This window comes from Denticeps clupeoides, chromosome 8, assembly GCF_900700375.1.
Source record: "Denticeps clupeoides chromosome 8, fDenClu1.1, whole genome shotgun sequence".
Taxonomy (NCBI): Eukaryota; Metazoa; Chordata; class Actinopteri; order Clupeiformes; family Denticipitidae; genus Denticeps; species Denticeps clupeoides.
The window spans coordinates 22,352,758-22,380,222 of NC_041714.1; the positions used below are offsets into that span (position 1 = coordinate 22,352,758).

At 50.1% G+C, this 27,465-nt stretch overlaps 3 protein-coding genes across 10 annotated transcripts; 2 read left to right on the forward strand and 1 right to left on the reverse strand.

Moving 5' to 3' along the window:
- Window positions 1-2: 2 nt before the first annotated feature.
- On the reverse strand, window positions 3-17,375 carry grid2ipb (glutamate receptor, ionotropic, delta 2 (Grid2) interacting protein, b). 4 transcript variants are annotated; one of them, XM_028987966.1, is made up of 23 exons: window positions 16,892-17,375; window positions 16,176-16,429; window positions 15,572-15,898; window positions 14,714-14,868; window positions 10,645-10,926; window positions 8,896-8,981; window positions 8,093-8,162; window positions 7,689-7,994; window positions 7,360-7,511; window positions 7,166-7,297; window positions 6,816-6,910; window positions 6,117-6,234; window positions 5,641-5,957; window positions 4,812-5,531; window positions 4,329-4,416; window positions 3,481-3,558; window positions 2,868-3,064; window positions 2,628-2,783; window positions 2,399-2,485; window positions 1,854-1,983; window positions 1,574-1,692; window positions 877-1,041; window positions 3-800 (listed from the first exon to the last, which is right to left on the reverse strand). In XM_028987966.1, the coding sequence occupies exons 1-23, from the start codon at window positions 16,974-16,976 to the stop codon at window positions 729-731; spliced, it is 4,191 nt and encodes a 1,396-aa protein (XP_028843799.1). In that variant the 5' UTR covers window positions 16,977-17,375; the 3' UTR covers window positions 3-728. The 4 variants fall into 4 exon arrangements, with proteins under 4 accessions (XP_028843799.1, XP_028843798.1, XP_028843801.1 ...); XM_028987965.1 differs by having other exon boundaries at window positions 3,481-3,570; XM_028987968.1 differs by lacking the exons at window positions 14,714-14,868; window positions 15,572-15,898; window positions 16,176-16,429; window positions 16,892-17,375 and adding an exon at window positions 11,882-11,904 and having other exon boundaries at window positions 3,481-3,570.
- Window positions 17,376-20,257: 2,882 nt separating this feature from the next.
- LOC114795948 (probable palmitoyltransferase ZDHHC4) lies at window positions 20,258-24,117 on the forward strand. 5 transcript variants are annotated; one of them, XM_028989700.1, is made up of 8 exons: window positions 20,258-20,305; window positions 20,392-20,509; window positions 20,604-20,737; window positions 21,888-21,961; window positions 22,047-22,225; window positions 22,490-22,615; window positions 22,698-22,942; window positions 23,779-24,117. In XM_028989700.1, the coding sequence occupies exons 3-8, from the start codon at window positions 20,612-20,614 to the stop codon at window positions 24,064-24,066; spliced, it is 1,038 nt and encodes a 345-aa protein (XP_028845533.1). In that variant the 5' UTR covers window positions 20,258-20,305; window positions 20,392-20,509; window positions 20,604-20,611; the 3' UTR covers window positions 24,067-24,117. The 5 variants fall into 5 exon arrangements, with proteins under 5 accessions (XP_028845533.1, XP_028845535.1, XP_028845537.1 ...); XM_028989702.1 differs by having other exon boundaries at window positions 22,698-22,904; XM_028989701.1 differs by lacking the exon at window positions 20,392-20,509 and having other exon boundaries at window positions 20,274-20,305.
- A 723-nt stretch (window positions 24,118-24,840) lies between these two features.
- Window positions 24,841-27,368, forward strand: LOC114795950 (glycerol-3-phosphate phosphatase-like). The gene is made up of 2 exons (XM_028989705.1): window positions 24,841-25,614; window positions 26,695-27,368. Exons 1-2 carry the CDS (start codon window positions 25,017-25,019, stop codon window positions 27,018-27,020), a joined length of 924 nt encoding a protein of 307 aa, XP_028845538.1. The 5' UTR covers window positions 24,841-25,016; the 3' UTR covers window positions 27,021-27,368.
- Window positions 27,369-27,465: the final 97 nt, after the last annotated feature.

Consider the following 27,465-nt stretch of genomic DNA (forward strand, 5'->3'; position numbering starts at 1 on the left):
GGTGAGTTTAGCCAAAAGCTGTTTATTTTCCACAATAAGAAACAGGAACATCGTTGCTTCTAGGCAGTAATGCGGCCGATATTAACCTGCAACCCCACACGAAAAACCAATATGAACAAGCCGACTGACTGGGCTGCAGCGCCGTCATTTCATTTCGAAAAACAAGCAGGCGGGATTCAGGTGTAGGCGGCTACGGTGAGACGTGCAGCTGCTTTAAACACGAACATGCCACTTCAGAGTGACCGCACGTACAGGAAATATTCAAATTATACACTGATAAAAACTAATACTTTAAAACAGAGCATTAAATGTAACGGATAACCTCAGGCCACATGCGAGGCCTTTACAGTATTTTAAACCTGGTGGTGTCACGTGACCTTTCTGTCCGTTAAAAAGGAAATTCATCCTTGAGGTTATTGTCTTCACAGTTCCAGACTGGCTGCTTTTTCTTAGTCTCACATTGATCATTTGTTCTAAAAAATAAAAAGCAGCAGCATTATGAGGTCAGAACTGGGCACTTTTGCCCAGTTAGTTAATCTGATGTCATTTTTGTTGTATTTAATATGGGCTGTGATGGGCAATAAACAGAACCGATGCAGAAATCACGACTCAGATTATAAGAATGAATGTATCCCATTGCCACTGGCATTATGTCCTTATTTCAGTTTTTTATATTCAAATATAGAACTGTACACTCTACCCTGCTTCAGTAAACCTGCCCGTTGTCATCACCAGGCCAGAGGTGACACCATGCGGGGGGTGCGGGGATTGTCCATCGCCTGCGTCTCATTGAGGGCGCGCTGCGAGGAACAGCATGATAGAAGTTAAAAAGAATAAAAAACGGATCATATCGCAGAAAGTGCTCCTGCTCCTCACCTCAAACTTGGATATGAACTCGGTGAAGATCCCAAAGAAGGCCTCGGTGGTGGTGGTCTTACTGTCCTCTCCAAAGTAGGTGGCCACCTTGGTGAATTCGTCCATGGCCCGCTGGTGGAGGGACTCTAACGATTGCACCGCGGGGCGGCTGTTCTCCAGGAAGTTCTGGGGTCCGACAGTCGAGGAAAAGTCCAGTAACGTCACCACTACGGGCATCACACTTCAAATAATAATGAATATTGAGAATAATTATTTCATAATGATAATTATAGTTTGCTATGAATATTACATCTTCTTCCTTGAAATGTGCCCACATCAAAATACTATGACATTATTAAATCCATTTGTATAAGTATTTATTCAGCAGGGGATTCAGTGTGGACCTAATTATGAGAGTCGGCATGTATGCAGTGTGCTATGGTGATATGTATCATACAGCAATTTTCTTTTTTCCTTCATGGCATAAGGAAGGTGAAGTGATTGTCATTGTGAAACACTGCAGCACAGCACACGGTGACATGGTGAAATGCGCCCTCTGTATTTAACCGTCACCCTTGTTGAGCAGTGGGCAGCCATGGCAGGCGCCCGGGGAGCAGCGTGTGGGGATGGTTCTTGGCTCTTGGCACCTTGGCGGATTCGAACCAGCAACCTTCTGATGAGGTGTGTGTCACCAGCAGTACCCAACACTGAAGGATACACTCATGACAGCAGAGAAGCGGTCCTCCGCGGTGGGCGGGATCTTTAGACAGGCAGTTTCTATCTCGCGGATGGTGGACTGGACATCGGTGAGGTCAGTGGTGATGGTCCTCTGGTTCACTGCAGCAGCAGAACACTTGCTGATTAATATTAATTCATATTAACGTGAGCTAAAGAGCAGAGCAATCTGCTCATTAAATATATTGCAAATAAAGACATTTTAACTTCGACCCTGAATCCATTTCTGTAATTAAACAGCTAGAGAAACCAGATTTGTTTGCCTTTAGCAGCAAGTGGCACCGTCGGAAGGTCTCTGGCGAATCTGAGGAGTTCTGGGAAATGTTGGCAGAGCGATTTGGCGAGGATGTGCAAGAAAGTCGACTTTCCGTCCACAGTTTTCGTGGTGCTGAGCTTCAGGGCAACAATGAAATGATTTCGTTATTTCCTCATTGGCAACGCATTCCCTGTAATGATGGCTCAACAATAAGAATAATTACATTTTTATATAAGAAGTGTAAGTATTTCATTGGTTTTACTCTGTTCTAATTTCAGCATTATTCATGTAAGGTGTAACATTAATAGATTTGCATTGTGTTCAAAAGTCTGCATTCAAAGATGTAATGGTTCATTTGGAATAAATCAAGTCTCCGCCACAGCCTGGTGAATTTCAAATAAAAAAAACATGGGTTTGATTTGAAATGATTTTCTACGTTTCTGTGTGTTAAGCTCACATTAATATAACCACTGTGCAAAACACACAGTAATACCCCATAACACCAAACCCCGTATCACATCAGACAGTCGAGAACTGAACGCCGATCGGTACCTCGGCGAGAAAGTTGATTTTGAATCCGGTGGTCTTATTCGTCCGGGGTTGGCCGTTGTTGAGGTAGTTCCCCATCGCCAAGACGAACTGCCAACACAAACAGCAGAGGCTGCAGCTGTCCGACAGCCTGAAAAGCTTTTTTTATTCCCTCGCCGACTGCTCGGCTTTATGGAAAATACATCTGGACGCCTGCACGTTTCAGATCTGGGGGGAGGAACGGCGGTCTTACCTCCAGGATCTTGGCCAGCTTCCTGCTGTCCTTCAGCTCCAGGGAGGCCTGGTAGATGCAGTCGTACGCGGAGCGCATCTCCTCCACCTTCTCCTGCAGCGTGCTCTTAAAATGGAGGCTCCGCAGCCGGGTCTTATATTCCGGCACCAGCAACATCTGCAGCACGAAAGCTGGTCAAGCAAACCGCCACCCGCACAGTCCGCGGCGCATGTGCACGCTTAGTTGAAGTTCAGGGGTCACCTGGAGGACGAACTTGTCGGGCTCGCTGAGTTTTGACGGGTCCTGGTTGAACTGTTCGTACTGCTTGACCTCGTCGTCGTCGGGGGCGTAGAGCAGCAGCTGTTTGATGTGTGACGGCTCCAGCCGCTCGGTGGTCATGGTCATGAGGGTGTGGCGCAGCTCCGCGGGGGACAGTTTCAGGTGGGCGATGAGGATGGCTGAGAAGACACACACCAGAGCAGAAGTAACGCTCGATCAACGGCTGGGAAGCTGGTCCAAACACCCACTCGACACGTTCTCACCACACTCATATTCCACCACAGGCACTACCAACCTTTACCAGCCACACACGACACAACAGACCACATAACCGATCCTATAGAGACACATTAAACTTGGTTTTATGCATCCATTTACATTTACAGTATTTACCAGACGCCCTTATCCAGAGCAACTTACAATCAGTAGTTACAGGGACAGTCCCCCCCTGGAGACACTCAGGGTTAAGTGTCTTGCTCAGGGACACGATGGTAGTAAGTGGGATTTGAACCTGGGTGAGTGTGTTACCCGCTAGGCTACTACCACCCACGGTCAGGTGACGTCTCGGCGTTGTAATATCGGCCGCCGTACTCACAGGCGTTGTAAGCCTTTTTGTGTGACAGGATCCCGATCACGTCCTTCTTTTTGAAGCTGTCTGGCAGGAACGCGGGCTCTGGAAGAGAGACTGGCACATTTAATGAGCGTGTAAGGACGTGTCCTCCAGGCACCTGCGCGGCAGCTCTAACAGCTGCAATATTATGAGCGGGTGGGAGGGGCTTTGAGGTGCCGGCGATGGGAGATGGATGGTGGGAGCTCCATGCTGCGCCCAGACCGTACACGCACGGCACACTGGAAAAATGCAGAAAGGCAGAGCAGGTGAGTGACGGTGGACATGATGACTGTGCAGGGACAGGGTTCTGCATTAGTAATAAAATATTACACATAACACTCATATGTCAGCGCCTTGACTATATAGAGCCATACTGTAAACTTCAAGATCTTTTATAGGTTTAAATTAATCCGTGTCATTGTCTTTTTTTTAACAGGTAATATCACATCACGGGTGTTTTTGTAAATGTCTCCACCCAGCCAGCAGCAGCTCTGAGGTGCTAGTGGCTATTTTGTGATAGTGAAGGTAATATCTCAACATTTGATATGTCCTTGAGTGTGTTATTCATATAACAATTATGAATGTCGCAAGACTAGAGGAAATCTATCACAGCTAACTGTGGTTAACCTGTTTAATTACTGGTTATATTGCCTAATAATGTAAAATAGTTTGTGTTGCTTTCACCAAGAAATAAAAAGAAATGAAAAACCTGACAGACCGTGGACACGTGGAATGGCAGATGGAGGTTTGGACGGTTGGCACTGGGTAAAATGTCATGAGTCTTAGTCAGATGGTCTATCGGTGATGCGTATCACCAGAAGATCTGAACTCACTGGAGCTCCTGTGGGTGCCGAAGTGCAGCTCCAGGTCCAGACACTTGACCATGTCACTCAGCTTGTCGTAGTCAGGATCCTCACTGAGCTACACACACACACACACACTCGCATTTTAAACCTATAATTATTCATAATAAAATGCATATATAATATAAACTGTTCAAAACCCCCCACACGAGGCTTGAATAAAGGAACATAAGGCACATAAGGGGCCTAGTGGTTAAGGAAGCGGCCCCGTAATCAGAAGGTTGCTGGTTCGAATCCCGATCTGCCAAGGTGCCACTGAGGTGCCACTGAGCAAAAGCACCGTCCCCACACACTGCTCCCAGGGCGCCTGTCATGGTTGCCCACTGCTCTCTCAGGGTGATGGGTTAAATGCAGAGGACAAATTTCACTGTGTGCACTGTGTGCTGTGCTGCTGTGTATCACATGTGACAATCACTTCACTTTCACTTTCATATGAAGCACCTATGGACTCACCTGCCCCCAGATGGTACCCTCAGAGTTCTCCACCTGCTCCCAGCGCAGTCTCTTCACGCTCATGTGGCTGGAGTCGGAGGCGCTGGGGGAGGGTTTGGGTAAGGGTGGGGGCTCACAGGGTGGCAGTGGCGGAGGAGGGGGCGGGGTCGGCTGTTGCTGCTGATGGGCCTGCTGGGGCCTGGTGGTGGGGCTGGACTGGGTCTGATAGGGGTGGGGCAGGATGGGGTGCTGTGTGGGGCGGGGTGGTTGAGGCGAGGTCTGCGGGGAAGGTCGCAGGGCTGGCAGGCTCCGGTGCTGGTGCAGCAGCTGGAGGCTGGACTCCGCCCCTGCAGCATTCTGCGGCTGAGCGAGACGGGCACGGGGCAGCGCCCTCCGGCTCTGGAGCTGCTCTCTGGTGGGCAGAACCTTGTGGAGAGGCTGCCGGCCACTCAGAAAGGGATGAGGTGGAGGCGGGGGAGGCGCAGGGATGAGGGGGTGGTGTTGGAAGGCGGGCGGGGGAGGGGGCTGGGGCTCAGGGGCCGGCTGGACCGGCGGGTCGGTGAACTGCAGCGGTGGGGGAGGCGGCGGGGGGCTCTGGGGTGGAGGAGGGATGGTGATGTGCTCCGAGCTGGAGGAGCAGCTGAGGGAGGTGGTGTCATCGCTGCTGCTGTGGAGGTCACTGCTGCCGCTGCTCATCCCCCGACGCAACAGCCTCGCCTCCTGGTCGTCCTGGAAACTCATCTGGGAACAACAAACGGCACCGAAACCCGACATAAACTCTCCATCCGAGAAAAATGGACAATGGACACCAAGTTGGACTTATGTGTAAAGTGTGAAGAGAAGCGCGTGCCTCCTCGTAGTCGTTTTCTCCGCCCATATAGTCGTCCACGAGGGTGACGCGATGTCCCAGCTGCTCGCTCAGGGCGTCCAGGAACTTGTCGGTGTCCCGGCTGCGGGGGGGTCTGGAGAAGGTGAACAGCTTGCGGGTGCGTGACAGCGGGCTGGGTGGCTCATCCTGGGGGGCGGACGGCGGTGACGCGGGGGGACTGTCTAAACTCACGTACGGGTTTGAGTCCGCCCCCGGTGACGGGTCCGCCGGCGTGGCGTACTGGTCGTAATGAGGGCCGGGGTTCTTCCACGACAGCGAGAGCCCGGATTTCCGGCTCCCTTCGGAGAAAAATAAGGAAAGTACAGTGGCAGCGGGACGAAGACACGGGCTCCTCACGTCAGTTTCCCATGATGCATCTCGCAGCAGGTGAGCGCTACTGCGATGGTGGGCAGTTGCCATGGGAGGCGGTGACCTGGACAGGAAGTGGATGGCGTTACCTGTGCCAGAGTGTGAGAATGACGAACAGAGTTGTGGGTGGGTCTCCTGGCCGCTCTGGAACGTCACGCCGCTCTTCGCTGTGTACGCACCCTCCAGCTCTGAGTACACTCCTGACATCTACATGGGTGTGATCACATGGTGCACATGAGTGGCTGACAGAACGCACCGACCAATCAGAGGAAAGAAGCCCGACAAAAACACAAACTGACCAATGACCGTAAAGCCACAGATTTGCTTTTAGCGTTTTGTTTCTTTGACAGATTGGTCAGTTCATGCCTTTGCACTGCATCCCAGTCTGTGGTTTGAAGGGAGTCTCAGACCAGCATCAGATATGTTTCTATGGAGTTTATTCAGTCCCAAACTATAAAAGTCATATTTTGGTTTTAAAATGACTTTGTTTAAACCAAACGAAATATATTGCACAAAACTGACAAATTACTGCAAAAATATTATCTGTACTGGTTCTTTTTTTTTTAATATTTCAATCTAGTTTTGATACTGAATAGTTTTGAATAACCTCCATATCCAAGCATCCAGAAGGGACCTGGTATATTTCATTGCATTCATAGGTTTCAAATACTTCCAATGCAATTCAAACCTCAACGTCCTCTCCTTAGTGGCATTTAGTTCATATCTGACGGCGGTCGTGCAGACATCATGTGTACTGAGGCTGGGGGGGGGGGTCAAAGGTTACCCACATGTCTTAAAGTGGGAGAGTCGGGGAAGGACGTCCCGTCGCCACACTGCCTCTCCTCCGGGCCGGGCCTCGCGGCCGTCGGCTCTGTGAACACCCCTGGACCACACACACAAAGCAGCATCCAGGAAAAGCGCCACACCCAGCCCCGCCCATTTTAAGCAAGCAGGCGGATGAGGAAGCGGCGGTATTCTAAAACGCCCCGGGCCCGAGTAGGGGCTGCTGTGACTGCGTGGAATGTGATGCACATCGAATGGGACTCAACGGGGGTTAATTGATCAGTAGGTTATCGATACGTTTGCTTCTGTGGATAAGTGTGTATGGGAATGGGCCTGTGCAGGTGAAGGACCGTACCCATCCCCAGGTGAGTTCCGATGATGCAGTCGTCCGAGCTGCGCTCCCTCACGGCGCTTCGCTGGGTGGTCCCCCTCACTCGCATGGAGCTGCTGCGCCGGTGGGATTCCGGTGCCGCCTCGGGTTCTAGCGCTGCCACACAACCAGCACGATCATACTCTGAGTTACGGACAACGACTCTGCACGTTTCTCACCTGTGGTCTTGAAGCCCAGGAACCGGGACAGCTTGTTCCTGCACTGTTCCTGCTCCTCGTACGTCAGCAGCTGGTAGATGAACTGCCACAGCACCTGCTTGGCCGGTGTGTCCAGCACAGGAAATATGTCCACGATGAGGGTGTCCACGTTCCTGAAGAACAGACGAGAGGGTCCCTCGTACTTCATCATAATTCACCTCAGTCGGTATTTATAAAGCATCTGACGCCAGTCCATCTCATGATGACATTGTAAAATATCTTCTGGATGTAAATATAAGCTAAATATAAAAAGGATTTTGGTCATATTACACCAGAAGGATCTGGAGAACCTGTGCTGGAAGAACGTCTCCAGCGCCTTGCAGACGGCGTAGCGCTCCTGCAGCGTGAGGAGGTGCTCCAGCTGCTGGCTGAAGGTGCGGCCGTGGACGCGGATGCTGGGAGGGAGGATCTCCGCCACCCACTGCAGCGAGCTGAGCGCCGGGGAGCAGGACCGCGCCAGCGGCGGCGGCGGCGTCCGCTCCGCCTCGTCCGAGCAGGACGGCGAGTACGAGGACGCCGGCCCGTCCTCCACCACCAGGGTGGGCATCCCGCCGCTGCCCTGCAGCATGGAGACCACCTTCTCATGGGAGCAGCTCCTATACACACATACACAAACATATCGTAAATATTACTCATCTTTCTACTATTTTTACTGAATTCGTTCATATGGTGCAGGTGATGATCTGTCCCAAACCTCATGTCCAGTCCATTGAGGAAGAGGATCTTGTCCCCTGCCTTTAGGCCACATTCCTCGGCCGGGCTGTCTGAAGAGGACAAAATTCAGAACATTCTGGAGAATTTAAACATCTTCATCATCCAGAAGTGACGTCACCAGAGGTTTTATTCATCGCTACCCACACACTGCCAATGTGTCGATATCTATCCTACACACACACACACACACACACACACACACAGCTTAGTGAGTCAGAGGACACTTGCATTAAGTAGACAAACAGCATCACGCTGCAGACTCTGAACATCATGTCAGTTCACCACTTCAGGCTAGAGCAGACACACACACACACACACACACACACACACACACACCTTCTACACTCTCCTCTCTCCTCCCTCTCCCTGTCTGTGCGCTACCGGGTTTAGTCACTAGTCACCCCAACCCAAACCTCCACAAACCAACACATTTACCGCAGCAAAAGTGCCTCGGTTGTGTAACCTGACCAGCAAAACCAGTGCAGGAGCTGAAAAGGACCAGTGTCAGATGTGAGATCTCTGCTTGATCCTCACTGCTCTGCTGTTGGTCTCAGACAGTCAACAGACCCACAGGAAGCCCAACAATTAATACCGGGCTGGGTTTGTATTGGGGTTCATGGGTCACAGTTTCAGTTTGGTTTCTTTAGAATGTGAGTGGAATAACAGAACTGTCTCACATCCAGAGATTTGATTACATATGAATCAACCAGCTTGTGTTCCTGAGTCTATTATTTTTCTTCTCGGAACCCAGCATCCACACAGCAGACGATGAGGATGATGTACCTGGTATAACCGAGTCGATGCAGACGGGGGCGTGTCCCCGCAGAGTGAAACCAAAACTCTTCTTCCCTCTGTACACACGCAGTGTCCTGCAGAAACAACACCACAATACACAACATATCAGCATAAAAAATCCCAACACACACACACACACACACACCAGTACCATATATAAACACATACACACACACACACCAGTACCATACATAAACACATATACACACACACCAGTACCATACATAAACTGCTGGTGTCTTCCTTCTGTAAGTTCCTTCCTTCTTACCCACTAGGCTACTACCACTCCCACAGTACACACATAAACACACACACACACACCAGTACCATACATAAACACATACACACACACACAGGGCAGTGGTGGCCTAGCGGTTAAGGAAGTGGCCCCGTTATCAGAAGGTTGCCGGTTCGAACCCCGATCCGCCAAGGTGCCACTGAGGTGCCACTGAGCAAAGCACCGTCCCCACACACTGCTCCCCGGGCGCCTGTCATGGTGCCCACTGCTCACTCAGGGTGATGGGTTAAATGCAGAGGACAAATTTCACTGTGTGCATCGTGTGCTGTGCTCCTGTGTATCACATGTGACAATCACTTCACTTTCTTTCACACACACACACACCAGTACCATACATAAACACATACACACACACACACACCAGTACATGCATAAGCACAGACACACACAGACACACACACCAGTAGAAAACATAAACACACACTCAGGGTCATACAGTGAAGAGAAGGGTTCTGTGTCCAGGTCGTGTGAACGGTGTCGCCTGACATCATCAAGACTCCCGTACATGAACAGCACAGAACACGGGGACGGACGGAAAGACACGTTTTCGCTTCAGAGGGGAATGTGGCGAAGTGTCTGACTGGTTGCTGTGGCAACTCCTCAAGGCAACAGCCAGTGCTGGGAAAATAGAGGGGGCGGATGGGGGTGCGATGTTTATATAAGGTGGGCTCGATACGACGTCGTGAGAGGACTTGAGGACATACTGGCCAGTCCATTAATAACTTTTACACACTGACCACACACATTTACAAATTCTCTCACAAAACACACACACATTCACATTTACAAACACAATTTACGTTACTAAATGCCCTCACATTATGGAAAAATGCAGACAACACACAGACAATACACACATCAACATGTAACTGACCCATTTAACCCCGGCAGCCCCCCACAGGGGTGAAGCAGCAGGCGCAGCGTTCCGTATGGACTGTGTTCAGACCACATGCAGGAACCCGCACTGCGTTATATAACACACACTCCAGAGGAAGCCAGTGTCACAGCGACTCGGGTGGGAACACACTGTCCAGACGGGACAGGCGGGCAGTGGCAGGTTGGTTCCGTACACCAGCGCCACTTTACCTCTCCTGAACCTGAACTAGAAGCCCAATGCTGCTCACTGTATATTACATTATTACACACACACACACACACACACACACCTACTCAGTTTTATTTTGGTCAGAAACATACTCACACTGTGTGCTGGCAGGTACATAAATATATATATTACACACACACACACACACACACACCAGTACCTACACACTCAAACAGGAGCAAACATAAACACACACACACACACACACACACACCAGTATCCAAACACTTGAACAGGAGCAAACATAAACACACACACACCAGTCCATACATAGACACACACACACACACACACACACCAGTCCATACATAGACACACACACAGACAGACTCACCTCTGGTTGGGCCCGGCGGTGATGTGGTGGCCGGCGGAGGTGGCAGGGTTGCCCTTCCGAGCGCTTCTCTCGGTGGCGGGTCCATTCTCGCCGCTGTCCCTCGGGACAGAGCTGGCACGTTTGGAGGCCTGCGGCCGCTCCTGGTGGTCCTGGCTGCGGCTGCGACGCAGGCGGCCCTTCGCCGTGCCCTCGCTCACGCTCTTACTTCGACACACGCGCTGGAGCAGGTTCTGCGAGACCGCCTCATCAAAGCGTTCCCTGTGTTTCTTGGGAATGAAGATCCTGGCGAACATGATGGACGGAGTTGGGGGGGAGGTGAGAAAGGTCAGATCAGATTCCAGTCCACAAGCACATTGTCCAAAATGTCTCCCACCCCAAAACACGAGACCCCTGTCCCTCTGACGAGGTCCTACACTGGTCTAAACGTCTCTGAAGCTGCTGATCGGATCCAAACTTTGGCCCCGTCAAGGTTCAGGGCCCTTAAGGGTCCATGAGGACCACGAAGACAGAAATGTCCAGAGATTTCCAGAGCAGCAGCTCCACTGTCTTCCTCGCTGAGCTTCTCGGCAGCGCAGCACCCAGCAATAGAAAAGGTGTGTGGGTGTTCATCACACTGCCGCCTCTCTCTCTCTCCCTCTCCCTCTCTCTCTCTCTCTCTCTCTCTCCCTCCCTCCCTCTGACGCTCACACTCTCTCTCGTCTCCGCTTCTTCTCCTGCTCTTCCCTCCGCTTTCTTTTTCGGGGTTTAAAAATAAACCTCCCGCATCTGGATGCGCCGAACCGACCGTCTACAAGCTCGGCTTCCCACAGCGTCCCCGGCGCCTGAATGGAACTGCAGGAAGGCGCTGCAGGAAGGCGAGGAAGATGACGAAACGGCTGATCTGCTATTGCAGTGGTGAAGTTGGCCGTTCGTCGTGTTGCCGTTGTCCCCCGTACCCCGACTTCCTTGTGTGGGGAGCCCTGGCAGGCTCATTTCCAGGCAGTAATGATGATGAGACTCGCTGGAGAGTTGAAGACCAAGTACGCACAGAAAATGGAGATCTTTACATTTACAGAATTTTAGTGTCCTGCTCAGGGACACAGTGGTAGTAAGTGGGGTTTGAACCAGGGTCTTGTGGTCCATAGGCGAGTGTGTTACCCGCTAGTCTACTAGCACCCCATTATTTACATGGCGCTTCTACAATTTGAACCAAAGGAACCACAGAAACACAAAATAACAGCGTAGTAGTCCTTCTTACTGTTGCATGTGTTTTGTTGAGGTCTACATCACATGACACTGAGAAGAACAAAGCTTCGGGCCACGGGCCTTTCCTCAGGGTGCTTCCCGATTGTAACACACACACTCACACACACTCATACACACTCATACACCTCCTTTTCAAAGCAGCACGAGATCAGCGCCTCCTAAAACACGAACAAATTTCACAACAGAAAAACGTTATAATGGATCAAAAGCAACGCAGGGATCAAACCTCACGAGAACTCAACATTCTAGCATCTCTCCGCGTGGAGGACAGGACATTCCCCTCGACCCAGATGATGGCTCTGGTCTCCCAACGGTCCCTCTCTTCCATCACAAAGTGTGACTCTCTAATCGAATAAAACACTTGGGAGAGACAAGTGTCTCCGGTGTCTGGGAATCTCATTCCGAAACTCCACCATTCCCTCAAAAACCAGTTGACACTGCGAAGTCTCCTGCTGGAAACGTGACAAGCAGAATCAGATCCAAATCTGTTCTTTAATCGGGAGGATCCAGGCCGGATCAGGACGGGACGCGGCCACTGAAAGCTGCACGAGGCCCCGCCTTCTGTCAGAGACCCACAGGACCGCCCACTGCGTCACTCTACAGTCACACGAGAGGCAGAGAGCCTCAGCGGAGAACTGCCCTCACCCAACATCACCAGTGAACTGGGAACCCGGAGCTGCTACAGGGCCTGAGGCCGGAGAATCTGGAGAAGAGCACGTCTCAACATTTATACCGCCACTTTCCATACGGTGTGAAACAGAAACGCTGGACATACATTTTACTGCATTGAGAGTCCAGAACTGGCAAAAAAGATCATTATTTAGCATGATCCTGAATTTCTTTCTGGATTTGGGGTGGTGGATGACGACGGCGGTGAAGATGCCACAGTAGATGGCACAAACTCGATTCTGTTTTAATCTTCACTCCTCTAACGTACATTACATTATCCATCATTCCATTACTCAGAGGGTCCACAGCATGCACTCTGATTGGCTGCTTGATGGCAGTAGAAGGTGTCAGCACCCGACCGTAATGCAGTATTTATTCCAGTAGCCATGAGGGGAGGACGAGAACGGCAGAACACACTGACAGGTGGTCCTACCGCCAGGCTGTAGAACATCAAGAGACCAGAGACAAGCATCCCGATTCAGCCCAAAAAAAAAAAAAAGAACTTCCACGATGTGAAGTTAAATCTACTCACCCTAGACAGCTCATCTCATCCAAAATCTCAGTACAGAATCCAGCTGAGGAGCTGGACAGAGGAGAGAAGCGAGCACCCCGAGCGTCAAGCATCTACGGACTGAGCCAGCCGCAAAACCCCCAAAAAAAGAGAAAATCCCTCAATTTCATGGGCGAGAGAGAGAGAGAGAGTCGGGGTCAGGGAGTGGGAGGGGAGTGGACACGGGGACATGAGAGGTGGGTGAGAATAATTCACCTACCCCTACATGGCTTAAAGCACACATTTATGACAATATGACATTTATGCTACAGATATTGCACAAAACAATAAAAAAAAGGCAAAAAGAATCCATGGAAATGTTATTATTTGTATAATTTATGTATTATTAATTGTTGTTACCAGATGTACAAAATGCAATGGATAATTAAAATGAGCATAAATGTAATGTTTAGACGACATGGTGCTTCATTAACCAGTCGGTAAATACCCTGGCGGTGCGGGTGGGTTACTGTAAACCGGGACGAGGACGACGAAGCATCCGCAGTCACACAGCTGAGTCAGGACGAGGACAATCGCACGGAGCACGCGGTGACAAAGGCAGACGGCGACGCCCACGGCGTCGGATTTATACGGGAATGTAACGTGGGCCCAGCCTTCCCAGAAGAGGATTCCGCCGTTCCTACTGTCTCTGTGGTGTCCAACACGCTTGCTACAGGACCCGCTTGTCCAGAGCAATTTACACGAGGGCTTTAAAGTGTCCATCTGGTTTACTAGGACCCGATCTGTCAATACCATTAATAACTCAGTAACCACCTTTTTTTCTAATAAACATACATAAGAGGCCTTTTTAATCTAAGAATTTCATAAAAAGAAAAAAAAATGTTTAGATGTTAGATGTAGGCAGTAAACGCAATAATAATCCTCATCAGATTATACTAGCACCTCGCAAACAATTACAATTTCATTGTAAATTTCATCCACGGTTTCATGCAAAAACGGTAAAGATAAAAAAACGAGTAAAGACGTTCCTTTCGGCTCTCTTCCCGTCACGAGCGCATTCTGTAAACGGCAGCGAATTTCCCACTCAAGCAGATTAGAGATTATGGAGGGGGGTGGTAATCCCGCGGGATTGAGCGGTAGTTCATTTATCATGATGTTCCTGACAGTGAGACCTTTTGCCAGTTTACCCGGCTACCTCCTACATGTTTATTAATGTGTGTGTGTGTGTGTGTGTGTGTGAGTAAACCCCATTAAAACCCCCATCAACCCTCCGTCCGTCCTTATGAAGAGCCACGGCGGCGTGATTTTGGCAGGACACGCGGCGGCCCACGCCGGCGGATGAGTGGCTTTGTCGAGGGGCTGCGGGATCAGGCCTGGAGAGCTGATGGCCGGGAGGGGAACACCGCGCCGTACGCACCTTTTTAACGTTCAGATTTAAACATGCGAATCGGGGTCAGCGGGGCGCTGTGGCAGCGACCTTTTCAAATCGTTACTCTGAACGAACGTGTGACCTTCTCCATGCAGAACGCTGCGTTGTCTACGGACCGTCACGTGAACCTGCGGTCAGTCCGCATGGGACTGAAAAGGCCTCAACGCCATGGAAACGCACGGACAATAAGAGCGTGTGGGAGGTCGTGTGGATACCTGATGCTGGATATGAGTTGCTGATGCTCCTCATTGGTCAGAATATCGGGGAGGACGCAAGCCAGCCAATCGACGTCCCTCTCGGCAGCGTAGTGCTTCAGCACGGAGAACAGCTTCTCCTTCAGCTCAGGGTCATTACCTAGAACCTGCTCAATCTGAAACATGCACACAATACGCCATATTACACACACAGAAGACCTGCATCATGTCCACATTCACACATGTCCACAAGGCACAGGAGACCTGCATCATGTCCACATTCACACAGAAGACCTGCATCATGTCCACATTCACACATGTCCACAAGGCACAGGAGACCTACATCATGTCCACATTCACACATGTCCACAAGGCACAGGAGACCTGCATCATGTTCACATTCACACAGAAGACCTGCATCATGTCCACATTCACACATGTCCACAAGGCACAGGAGACCTGCATCATGTCCACATTCACACAGAAGACCTGCATCAGGTCCACATTCACACATGTCCACAAGGCACAGGAGACCTGCATCATGTACACATTCACACATCAAAACGTGGCAGCACACACACTACATACACATTATGCACAAAAAAACGACACACACAAATTGCATTAAAAACTGCATATACACAAAGTAAAAAAAGCTATACACACACACACACACACACACACACACACACACACAGACAACACCTTCAAATTCCATACAGTACAGGATATTCTGTTCATACACTCCTTCACTTCCTCTGGGACGTCTAGAGGAATTGGAATGTGAACTGAATTACACCTCCTGAAATCCATCAACCGACACCCGCAATGAAGTAGTCGGTTTCCATGGTAACAAGAGAAGTTCTGACTCCGTCTCACCCTTTTGTTGAACTCCAGGGCCTTGTGTTTGCGGTCCAGCCTCAGGCCATCGTTGCTCGGCTGCGACTCCTCGGCGCTCCAGCGCTTCTGCCTGCCGCCGAGGGCCAGGACGCCCAGTCGCAGCGTGCGGCCCTGCGAGGCCTTGATGAGCGCGGCGGCCATCTCGTGGTGCTTCACCGGGATCCCGTTCACCTCCATCACGTAGTCCCCCGCCTTGAGACCGCTGCGGCCCGCCGGGGAGCAAGGGGAGCAGTCCTCCACCAGCAGGGGGCAGTCGCCCACGATGGTGAAGCCGAAGCGGCCGTCGGGACCTGGGCTGATGTCCATCTGGGAAACAGAGAGACGATGAGACGCCGTCTTTCTGAGCGTTCTTCTGTCCCGTCATATTGCCAATGCAGTAAAACACTTGGAAATGAAGCCGGGGTGTCAGCATCATCCACACAACGATTAAATGATCAGTTTACAGATCTGCTGAGGGATCAGATAATACGTACACGTTTACCTCAGGCCTTATTTGTTGCATTTTGTCCTGTATGCTGTACTGTATATGACAATAAAGATTGCAAGTAGGTTGAAAGCAATGGCCGAAAGGGGGGTCCCTGACCTGCTGTATGCGAGAGACGACCCCGATGCTGGGCGGGATGTTTTTCTGAGACTGGGCGAGTGCAATCAGCTCCTGGGCTCCGAGGCCGGAGACGTTCTGCCCCTCGATCTCCAGGATCTGGTCCCCGGGCTGCAGGCCCGAAAGCTGGGCGCTGCTGCCCTCCTCCACCGTCAGGATGTAGCTGGGACCCGTGCCCCCCAGCCGGAAGCCGAACTCCTCGGGCCAGCCCTGATTCGAAGCTGGCATGGTGAGGACTGCGAGAGAAGAACATTCTATTCTTTTCTTTTCTTTTTTTTTGCCGCAAAGGCCCCGTAGCCTCACCTCTAATTAAACCGAGACCCAGTTCGGCACTGACACATCACCTGCGCATTTGGGATAAACCGTCTGCGTGGCCATGAAGTGGGACTCCTGCACCTGGCTATTCCTGGTTCCCCGAGATAGAGGCCAAGGACACCAGCAGCCTTACAGTAATACAGAGGACATCTCACCAAGACCAACCCTGACGCACTGATCTCAGAACAGCAAGGGCGGGCCCACGCCACAGGTTACGTTTCCCCAGCTAAGACCATGATAAAAGCCAGGATGAAGCCTTGCAGCAACGTTCCCGTTATGTTCCCCCCACATTACAACAGATTTAACTCCTTCACCTACATGCACTCGCAACTAATGCACCAGTCCTGTAATAACTCCATAAAGCATGTCGTACGGACACTTACAGTAGTCTTTGGGCGCATGTCTCTGGCCGGACCTGCCCTGACGTAAGGAGTATCTCCCCCTTCTGTTCTGCAGAAATTTCTTCATCGCGTCCCTCCTGCCTTCGCCCCGACTGCTGCGTCCACCCTGTCGTCCCCTTGCCGTCAGAGAGAGCAGCCGGGCATCCTCAGCCGTGGGCGCGCGTCCAAAGTGCCCTTGTCTCAGAGTTGACTCTGCATCTCGGGCGAGTCTGTCCAGCCCAGCCTGTTTGCTGAGAGCCAATCACGAAACTGGGACGCGGTAGCACAGATCCTTAATAATTCTTCCTCCGAAAAGGGTGTTTTGAGGCCCCATTTTTCTATAAATACCCCCTTCCTGCGCTCTCTCCGCCAGCTCTCTCTCCAAGGGACGGAACCTGGCCCAGAATTGGCATGGGGATCCAGGAGGACGGCGCTGGCTAATTGGAGCGCCTGCGTGCCGCGTGCGAGCGCCGTTTTGCTCCGGATTAGACAGATTAGAGGCGCATCTTAAGGAGCCCCCTCACCGCGTGGCAGGGGCACATGTCTCCACCCCCACCCCTCCCAAAGAGGGGCTTAGATCCAGAGCTACTGACTCACTCAGAGGGTTTACTGAAAGCACCCCACCTTTCATGGACCCTTTAGAGGTGCAATGTGTTTAAAACGTTAAAAGGATTGGCAATTAGTAACAGTTATGTCAAAGATGTGTATGCATTGTGTTCAGGGTTGGGTAAAATAATTTCAGAATAGTGGTGATGTAATATAAATGTGTTACATTACATAAAAGAATAGAAATGAAATGCATTTTGAAATGCGCAAGAAGATCAGATGTTATGTTTCAGCGTTTGTTCATTTTTCATTTGTAATATTTCTGCGTGATTAATTTGATTATTCTTTGCATATTAAACGTGATAGTACAGGGTGGGCCATTTATATGGATACACCTTAATAAAATGGGAATGGTTGGTGATATTAACGTCCTGTTTGTGGCACATTAGTATATGTGAGGGGGGCAAACTTTTCAAGATGGGTGGTGACCATAGTGGCCACTTTGAAGTCAGCCATCTTGGATCCAACTTTTGTTTTTTCAATAGGAAGAGGGTCATGTGACACATCAAATTTATTGGTAATTTCACAAGAAAAACAATGGTGTGCTTGGTTTTAACGTAACTTTATTCTTTCATGAGTTATTTACAAGTTCCTGACCACTTATAAAATGTGTTCAATGTCACCAACCATTCCCATTTTATTAAGGTGTATCCATATAAATGGCCCCCCCTGTAGAGTGAAGTCCTGTGCGGGACAAACTGATTTAGCACAAAATGCGAGACGTCGTGGCTAATACTCTACAGTTGGGGACTGGAATATCATCCTTAACATGAATAAAATACCAACACAGATATCATTTTTAAGGACTGTCCTCCGCGTCCCCATTAGAGGGTGCGAGTGAGAGAATCTTTTGTAAAGATGCCAGGAATCACAGGCACTTGGTACAATTTCAGCGGTCTACAGTGGCGATGGCATAACATTCAATCAATAACGTGGTTCAAGCAGAGATCTGGCGTGAGGGCACGCTGTGCGTAGACGAATGCACGTTGTTCAGCACCATGTTGGCTTTCTTGTGACAGCCCTGTCACACCCTGTCACAGAGCAGCATGGCCATTAAAAACGCTGGCGCGGAGATACACCGCGACGCACCGTGACGTTAACTTGCCGCCATCGGGCACCGGCAGGCGGGTGACTGACACGGGGAATGTCCACGGGCGGTTCTACAGGCCCGGCTGAATAATTCAGCAGGGACGCATGTGTCCCCCGCACAGACGCTGCTCCTCAGGCCGGCGTCTCCGCTTACCGCTCCTCCAAATGGATCAGGAATCACTTCATCTTTCCTACAAGCACCACACACTCGCATGCCAGCATGCCGCCACTCGATCAAAGCGGTGGAGTCCATTCAGAAAGGACACGAGTAGGAGTGAAGTAGTGAAGTAGGGTGGAAGTACCCGACATGCAGTAATGCCTTCACGTCCGAGCACCGCCAGCGAAACATTAACAAAGAGTCGGGAAGGGCCCAAGACAGACGAATGGATGCGGTCACACGCTGAGAAGATAAATAGACAGGAAAGAGAGTCACCTGCACCTGGAAAAACGGCGGGACCTCTGCGAGCTCGCGTGCCCTCGCACTCGTGTCCCAAACGTGACACGCGACACCAGCATGAGGACAGTGAGCGCCAGGCAACCCGATGCTCACCCGCCTTTAATGGCGCGGGGACGCACAATTGGCATGACGTGTTCACTGTAAAGCAAACATATGAATTCACCAATGTGGTGAGTCTTAAAAGTGTTCCTTGTTATTGCCTGGAAAATAAAGTTAACACAGAAGAGAACAGAGGGACCACGCCCCACTGAACATCGACGGGGATCATCTAGAGGAGAACCTCTCCTGGACTCCCAACGCCAGCTCAACAGCCATGAAAGTGTGGCGCCGTCTCTCCTTCCTGCGGAGGCTGAGCCCATCTCCCACCACCATCTTCACCACCCCGGCCCCAGGTCTGTCTCTACCGGGTACAAACAGATGCAGAAGTTGATGTTGAGCTCGTCATTTCAGCTAGATACATACAGTCAGGCAGAGAGGGCCCGGATGCTTCGGTACCTTTTTTTCTGGATGGTAGGAGGGTGAAGAGTGCATGTGAGGGGTGTGTAGAGTCCTTCACAGTGCTGGTGGCTTTTCTGATGCAGCGTGTGTGGTAAATGTCCATTGTGGAGGGTAGAGACAGACCTGGGGCTCTGTAATAACTGAGATCTGGCAGTGGTGGCCTAGTGGTTAATGAAGTTGCCTTGTAATAAGAAAGCTGCCAAGGTGCCACTGAGAAACGCAGCGTCCCAAGGTGCCAAGGGTGATGGGTTAAAAGCAGAGGACACATTTTGTGGTGTCACTTTCACTATGAGAGCATTCTGACCATCTGCATCGCTGTCTGGTTTGGGACCTGCACAGTATTGGACCCTACAGGATAGTGAGGACCGCTGAGAAGCGGTCCATAACGGACATTTACCACACGCTGCACCTGGAAAGCACTTCACTTTCATCCTCCGACCATCCGGTAAAAGGTACCGAAGCATTCAGACCCTCACTGCCAGACAGTATGTATGTAGCTGAAATGACAATAAAGCTCAACTTCATCTTCAAACATGTAAATCCAAAAACTCTATCAGTGCCAGTACGAGATTTTTATGAAGATTTTGGATTTAAACCCTATAGTCTAGACCTACCCAAAGTTTAATAACTGAGCTAATAAATAAATTAATAAATTATTGTTATATATTTTTTGTATATAAAATACTCACGTGACGAACAGGGGCGTGATTACGTCATCGCCTACGTTCCCGGAAGTAAAGAAGCAGGATGTAACCCGCCGACCAGCGGTAAAGCTTTAAACCAGAGTTTTTAATGAACGATCCTTAATTCGCGTATGAATTGTAAGAATAAACTGAAGATGTGTGTTGTGCAGACTTTATCCGGCTCAGCGGGCCTGGCGCCGTCGTTGCAACTTGTGTGCGGAGTTTCTGCACAGAGCTTTTATTTATCGTGATTTACGTGGCGGAGCACACAACAAGCTGCAGAAGCGTGTAAGTGTTGTGATGAAGTGCACCGTCACCGTGGCCTGGGAGAGCTGCGATTATAATCATTAATAATGTTGCTGTTGCTCTCGCCCTGTTCCAGGGTGGCCCATGGACTTCCTTACTCTGTTCGCGCTCTACGTCGCGGCCGTGCTGAGCTGCATCGTGCTTGTGTGTAAATACGGCGGCCAGCGACACCGGGCACCGGTCGGGCGCCTGTGCAGCGCGGCGGCGGCGGTGAGCAGCACGCATTCAGACGTTGCTCACTGGGATCTTTCTCCCAGGCATTTCTGCAGGTTTGATGGGGATGTTGGGTCTTCTGTAGCTGCAAATCTATGCTTAAACCGCTCATCGTTCTTACATTTACATTTAAGGCCTTTGGCAGACGCCCTTATCCAGAGCGACTTACAACGTGCTTCCATGTTACCATCAGTGAATTGATCAATTCTGGTTCACTTGGACCCCCAACTATGAATACAATCTTTTTATTCACTCTGCTGTACTTTCTATACAGAAGTCAGACAATAAGAAGGTTACAAGTTCATCTAAATATTCTCTAAAGAGGAATGTCTTGAGCTGCCGTTTGAAAGTGCTAAGTGACTGAGTTCTTTACTTTGTGCGTCACCACGTGTTCGGCAAGGTAACTGAAGCGCTGCATTATGGGATTTGTAGTTTTTGTGTGTGATCAGCGCGTCATGTCGCCGGGTCAGTATAATAAATCTGTATGAAATGGTGGCGAGTTTGACGCCAGTGTGTTATATCGTGCATTGATTGGATGTAAAAACACACGAGACGACTGCGCCAAGCCAAGTACGAGCAGCCAGTTAAAAACAGATATCTGTACCTGTTCGTGTAATGAAAACCTACCCATAAAATGAAGGGGTAAAAATATCGTACATTATGGGATTTATTGGAATTATTGATCGTACAGAGGGTTAAATTATGGTAGAAAAACGATCATTATCGTACGCCTTGCAGCGCTGGCGGTGCGGAGCGAGTCGGACACACGGGGGCGCTGTCGATCAGTATTTGATCAGAACAGCAAAACCGATTTCTTCAACTTCCAGTAATTCCATCAATAAAACCATATCCTTGCCAATACATACCCCACACCCCAGTAATTCAGTCAATACGCACAAGCAGCATAGATCGATGCGGCTTGATGGGTAGAGTGCAATAAGTACATTTAGAGGGTGCAATTAGTTAAATTGCACCACACTGCACTACTTTTGAGCACTTCCAGTGCATTATGGTTGAGAGACTGAAATGCTTGGTACTGTGGTTATGGAGAATTGTAAGAAGAATATTTTGAAATGCTATAATTTTTATGATTTGAAATATAGGGTAGATGCCGACTGGGTTGCTGAACATGTGGTTTCCTACACAGGTGCTTTCTCCCTTCGTTCCCGAAAAGCTGCAGAGGGCCGTCCTCGGAATCGTTCACAGACTCTTTCACCAGAGGTGGGCTATTCCCAAACCTTTCTTTTACTACCAGATGCTTGATGTTCTGTCTTTCGATTCACTGGCGACCTTCCACCCCCCTCAGGAGCAACTTTTTCATTTACCTGCACGTGCTGCTGGAAGTGTCTGTTTATGCCGAGTACCACTATGAAGTGTACGATTACTGCAGAGACATGGGCACCAGTGAGACCAGCCTGTACGTCCCATACGCTCTGTGGGTCATGAAGTCGATCTTCTTCTTCCTTTGCTGGAGCCGAGACCCTGGTATGTGACACATGGACATCATCTTGCCAGGACAAATGCAAGTAAAGAAAAGGGTGGTAGGTAGCGTAGTGGTTAACATACTCACGTAATAACCAGAATACTACAAAACCCCACTTACTACCACCATGTCCCTGAGCAAGACACTTTTATCCAGGGGGACTGTCCCTGTAGCTACTGACTGTAAGGCACTCTGGATAAGGGCGTCTGGTAAAAATAGTAAATTTAAAAGACTTTTATTACTGTTGAATTGTTTCCTGTGTGAAGGCACACTGACTAGAGCGAACCATGCCACGCAGCTTCAGGTCTACCCATTCGACCAGAGTCTGTTCCACTCGGGGGACTTCTGTCACACTTGTCAGCTGCAGAAACCCGCCAGGTCCAAACACTGCAGTGAGTTGTGCTATTATCCTGTTTGATGTCTGTGCCCTGTATGATTATACAGTGCCCAACTGTTCTTTGATATTCCGAACAGGTGTTTGTGACCGATGTGTCCAGCGGTTCGACCATCACTGCGTGTGGGTGAACAACTGCATCGGTGCTCAGAACACCCGGTTCTTCCTGTTGTATGTCCTGAGCGTGTGTGCCATGGCGGGGTACATTGCCACGGTGACAGTGGACATGCTGGTGCAGGTGGTGCTGGCGTCTGGGCTCCTGCATGCCCGCTACGTAGATGCTGAGGGTGAGCAGCAGCCCACCAGTGTGGCCTTTGTTGTCCAGGTGGGTTTAGCTGCAGCGGGAAATTATTTAGTCCTGACAGGCGCGTCGACCTTCACCTGCCGGCCGACCTCCGACTTCACTATGGACTGCTAGTTACCAGCACCTGAGCTGCTAAAATGTCCCAGCCAAGTGGCTGAGACATAAGAAAATCATGATATGATACAGCAGAATGTGAAAACACTGATGCTTAATAATCTTTTTTTTTTTACATTCTATGTAGCACACTTTGCACCAAAACCACCGCAATACAGCAAAATTATGGCACAAAGTACAGTGAGGCATCATTTTTACAAAATCCAGCATTTAAACATATAGGTAGAAACAGAGTAAACTAGTAAATTGTGGAAGTATAGCACAGGAAAATCATAACGTTAGTTATATCCAGTATTGTACAGTATGATGTGTTGCCATTAAAAATATTGATGCAATATTTTATGCGCTGATATTGTATCGATGCAGGGACATCAAATATCGATATTTTTGTAAATAAATTTGTTCCACCGGGTGGAGCATTTTCTTTAGTGAGGTCAGCAGAGATCGACCTCCACTCCTGTAGATGGCGCTGTGCAGCTAGGAGCTTTAAATTACTGCCTGGCATTTCACAAAGCATGACAGACAGGTCACAGCATCGTATATACGCTCAGTTTTTACATTTTCAGTGAACTCTAGAATATCGCAATATGTACAGTATCGTGACGTGTGACATATCATGAGATCCTTGCCAATACACACCCTAGTGTACTATACGATTTAAATAGAAATTCTATAGATACGTGTTATATTCAAATTTCATGCCAGACCAGGTGGGTAACTTGAAGTAACTGTTATCTCCGCAGCATCTCTTCTTGACGTTTCCCAGGATCATCTTCATGCTGGGATTCCTCATCTTCGTCTTCTTCCTACTAGCGGGCTACTCCCTCTTCCATCTCTACCTGGCTGTGTGCAATCACACCTCCAACGAGTGGCACAAGGCGCGAGGGCACGGCTGCGGGCACTGCCAGCAGGGCGGGCACCACGTCCACAGTACTTTCAGCCCTTTCAGAAGCTTCTACAGCCGTGGCCTGCTCAGGAACCTGTGGGAGATCTTCTACCCACTGTGTCCTGTTGAGAAGAAACTAAATTAGGCATTTTTTTACATTTTTGGATACATTTAATAAACAACATTTTATTACAGAGCGTGCACTACTCATGTGTTTCCGGTCCTGCCGTCCTCTGGAGCCTGAACCTGAACTGTCCAGAAAACCCACATTAAAGGCCCACCGTGTACACCACACGTGGCGGGATGTTAAAAGATATCTATTAGGAGTGGAGCAGTGAGTGGCATTTGGACAGAATTAGGGCGGGGCTGGGCAGTAACAGTGTTGCCAGGTTTGCATTTACATTTACATTTATGGCATTTATCAGACGCTCTTACCCAGAGCGACTTACAATCAGTAGTTACAGGGACAGTCTCCCTGGAGCAACTTAGGGTTAAGTGTCTTGCTCAGGGACACAATGGTAGTAAGTGGGATTTGAACCTGTGACTCTGTAGTCTTCTGGTTCATAGGCAAGTGTGTTACCCACTTGGCTACTACCATCCCAAGCGATGCTCCACCAAACTTTACACATTAACTTTTTTTTTTACTTTAAAAAATGGTTTTCTTAGAACTTTTCAAGCACAGGAATCAGAATAACTTTATTGTCGTTGTAACAGGGACCAAAAATGATAAAGTTATTCTGATGTAATACAGAAAGTAAGGGGAAAGCTAGCATATATACTGATACAGTAATTTGCACATGGAATAGAAATTGGTTTGAGATTAGGTGGAGATTAAATATCATTCAGCAGGGTAGAAACCTTGTTTTAATGCTCCTGTATCTCGGTGGCTGTTTCCGCTCTTCGTTAATGTGCTCTTGGCTGAAAGCCGTGCTATTGTTTGAACGTCCCTGCTGAAATCCCGTTCTCGCCCGCTGGTCTCGCGAGACTTGGCCGCCGCGCCGGTGCGGAAGTACGGGGAAAGGTCATGGCCGGTCCGAATTTAGCGGCCTGACGCGCAGCAGCGGAGTGACCTCTTTAAAAAAAAAAAAGCGGACCATGGCGGCGGCGGCGAAGTGCAGCCGCCTGGGCGGCCCGCTGGCGCGCCAGCTGCTGGACTCGGTGGACTCGGTCCTGTTCGACTGCGACGGGGTCATCTGGAGGGGCGACCAGGTCGTCCCCGGCGCCGCGGAGGTCATCAACCTGCTGAAGCGGCGCGGGAAGCGGGTCTTCTTCCTCACCAACAACAGCACCAAGACCAGGAAGATGTACGCGGAGAAGCTGACCCGCCTGGGCTTCGGAGCCTCGGCGGACGAGGTGTTCGCCACCGCCTACTGCTCCGCCATGTACCTGAAGTCCGTGTGCGGCCTGGAGGGCAAGGTCTACCTGATCGGCAGCGGCGCCATGCGCCAGGAGCTGGAGGAGGTGGGCATCCAGCAGGTCGGGGTGGGGCCGGACCTGGTCTCGGGGGGCCAGGCGGACTGGGCGGCCGTGCCGCTGGACCCCGAGGTGAAGGCCGTGCTGGTGGGCTTCGACGAGCACTTCAGCTACATGAAGCTGAATAAAGCCCTGCAGTACCTGGCCGACCCGGACTGCCTGCTGGTCGGGACCAACACCGACACCCGGCTTCCGCTGGAGGGGGGCAAGGCAGTCCCAGGTACAGGCCCGCCGGAGCCGGCGAGTGTGAAGCATGCTTATGCTTTTAAATTAAATTGTGATACACAGCAGCACAGCACATGGTGCACACAGTGAAATGTGTCCTCTGTATTTAACCCATCAACCTGAGTGAGCGAGCCCCCGTGAGTGGGGACGGTGCTTTGCTCAATGGCAGATCGGGATTCGAACCGGCATCCTTCTGATTACGGGGCCCGCTTCTTTAACCGATAGGCCACCACTGACCCTATAACACAAATGCACAAGCCAGCCAGGAGTCGAACCTAGAATCTTCTGATCCGTAGTCAGACGCATTATCCTTCGCATCAGTGTGGAGTAAAAAGTGGACGGAGAGCAGTCTCTTTAGACCGAGAACGTTCCGTCAACGTTGGACAACGTTGATCTCTGTTCTGGTGTGGTACATTTTAAATAATAATGCACAGATTTACTGCGAGTGTGATATTGCCCGTGTATCTACCGCTTTCGCAGCATTTTATTTTTGTGATGATACCACAGGTTTTAATATTTACGAAAATCTGGCTTTATACATCCTTACCGGGAGTTCTGTGCGATGAAATGCCTGGTCGTGTGACGTAATGACCGTAAAGGCCGGTAACTGATACTAATAAGGTAGAATATGGGCGCAAAACAGAACCAAGCGCTGTTTTCAGCGCTGATTTCAGAACAGTGAATTATTTTTCGTGGTTCCGTATGATTGGTGCACGCTTCCACCCGCCTTCGCCAACTCCGGTGCATCAGACGTAACCGCGCTACACCGTCAAACTGTACGTTTTGCCTAAACTGGTAAATGCATGTAATGTAATATAATGTAAAATCGCCATGGCAACAGCCAACCCACCTAAATGTCCATCACGTCTACATTTACAGCATTTACCAGACGCCCTTATCCAGAGCGACCTACAGTCAGTATTTACAGGGACAGTCCCCCCCTGGAGACACTCAGGGTTAAGTGTCTTGCTCAGGGACACGATGGTAGTAAGTGGGGTTTGAACCTGGGTCTTCTGGTTCATAGGCAGACGGCATCCACGGCAGACGTTAACGTGAGCACCGCTCTGTGCCGCAGGTACCGGCTGCCTGGTGAAGGCTGTGGAGACGGCGGCGCAGCGCCAGGCGCATGTGGTGGGGAAGCCCAGCCGCTACATGTTCGACTGCGTGGCCGCCGAGTTCGGCCTGGACCCCGCCCGCTCGCTCATGGTGGGCGACCGGCTGGACACGGACATCCTGCTGGGCACCAGCTGCGGCCTGAAGACCCTGCTCACCCTCACGGGCGTGTCCACGCTGGCGGACGCGGAGGGCCACCGGGAGAGCGGCTGCCCGGTCCGCATGGCCATGGTGCCCGACTACTTTGTTGACAGCGTCGCGGAGCTGCTGCCGGCGCTGCAGGGGTGAACGCCGGCGCCGCCCGGTCACGTTTACTCCACCGAGCCGAAAAAAGAACAACCGCAGCGCGGTAATCAAATCCGGCAGTTTACATGGTTCAATATGGACTCTTTTTTACTTCCTGAACCGCGTTCATCAAGTAAATAGACCCACATGTGACCCGGCACATCTGTACGGTGAATAAATCCAGCAGTTTACATGGTTCAATATGGATTATTTTTTACTTCCTGAACCGCGTTCATCAAGTAAATAAACCCACATGTGACCCGGCACATCTGTACGGTGAATAAATTCAGTGGTTTACATGGTTCAATATGAAGTAATTTTTACTTAATGAACTGTGTTCGAGTAAATAAACCCACATGTGTCCCGGCACATCTGTACGGTGAATAAATTCAGTAGTTTATATGGTTCAATATGGACTCATTTTTACTTCCTGAACCATGTTTATCGA

Excerpts from the sequence above, each read along its gene's own strand:
- grid2ipb (XM_028987965.1), bottom strand. The coding sequence starts at position 16,976 with ATGAAGAAATTTCTGCAGAACAGAAGGGGGAGATACTCCTTACGTCAG. Across the intron at positions 7,995-8,092 it reads CTCAATGGACTGGACATGAG|GAGCTGCTCCCATGAGAAGG; the intron begins GTTTGGGACAGA and ends ATGTGTGTATAG. Across the intron at positions 4,417-4,811 it reads AGGGTACCATCTGGGGGCAG|CTCAGTGAGGATCCTGACTA; the intron begins GTGAGTCCATAG and ends GTGTGTGTGTAG.
- LOC114795948 (XM_028989700.1), top strand. The coding sequence starts at position 20,612 with ATGGACTTCCTTACTCTGTTCGCGCTCTACGTCGCGGCCGTGCTGAGC. Across the intron at positions 22,226-22,489 it reads TTGCTGGAGCCGAGACCCTG|GCACACTGACTAGAGCGAAC; the intron begins GTATGTGACACA and ends TCCTGTGTGAAG. Across the intron at positions 22,943-23,778 it reads GTGTGGCCTTTGTTGTCCAG|CATCTCTTCTTGACGTTTCC; the intron begins GTGGGTTTAGCT and ends TTATCTCCGCAG.
- LOC114795950 (XM_028989705.1), top strand. The coding sequence starts at position 25,017 with ATGGCGGCGGCGGCGAAGTGCAGCCGCCTGGGCGGCCCGCTGGCGCGC. Across the intron at positions 25,615-26,694 it reads GGGGGGCAAGGCAGTCCCAG|GTACCGGCTGCCTGGTGAAG; the intron begins GTACAGGCCCGC and ends TCTGTGCCGCAG.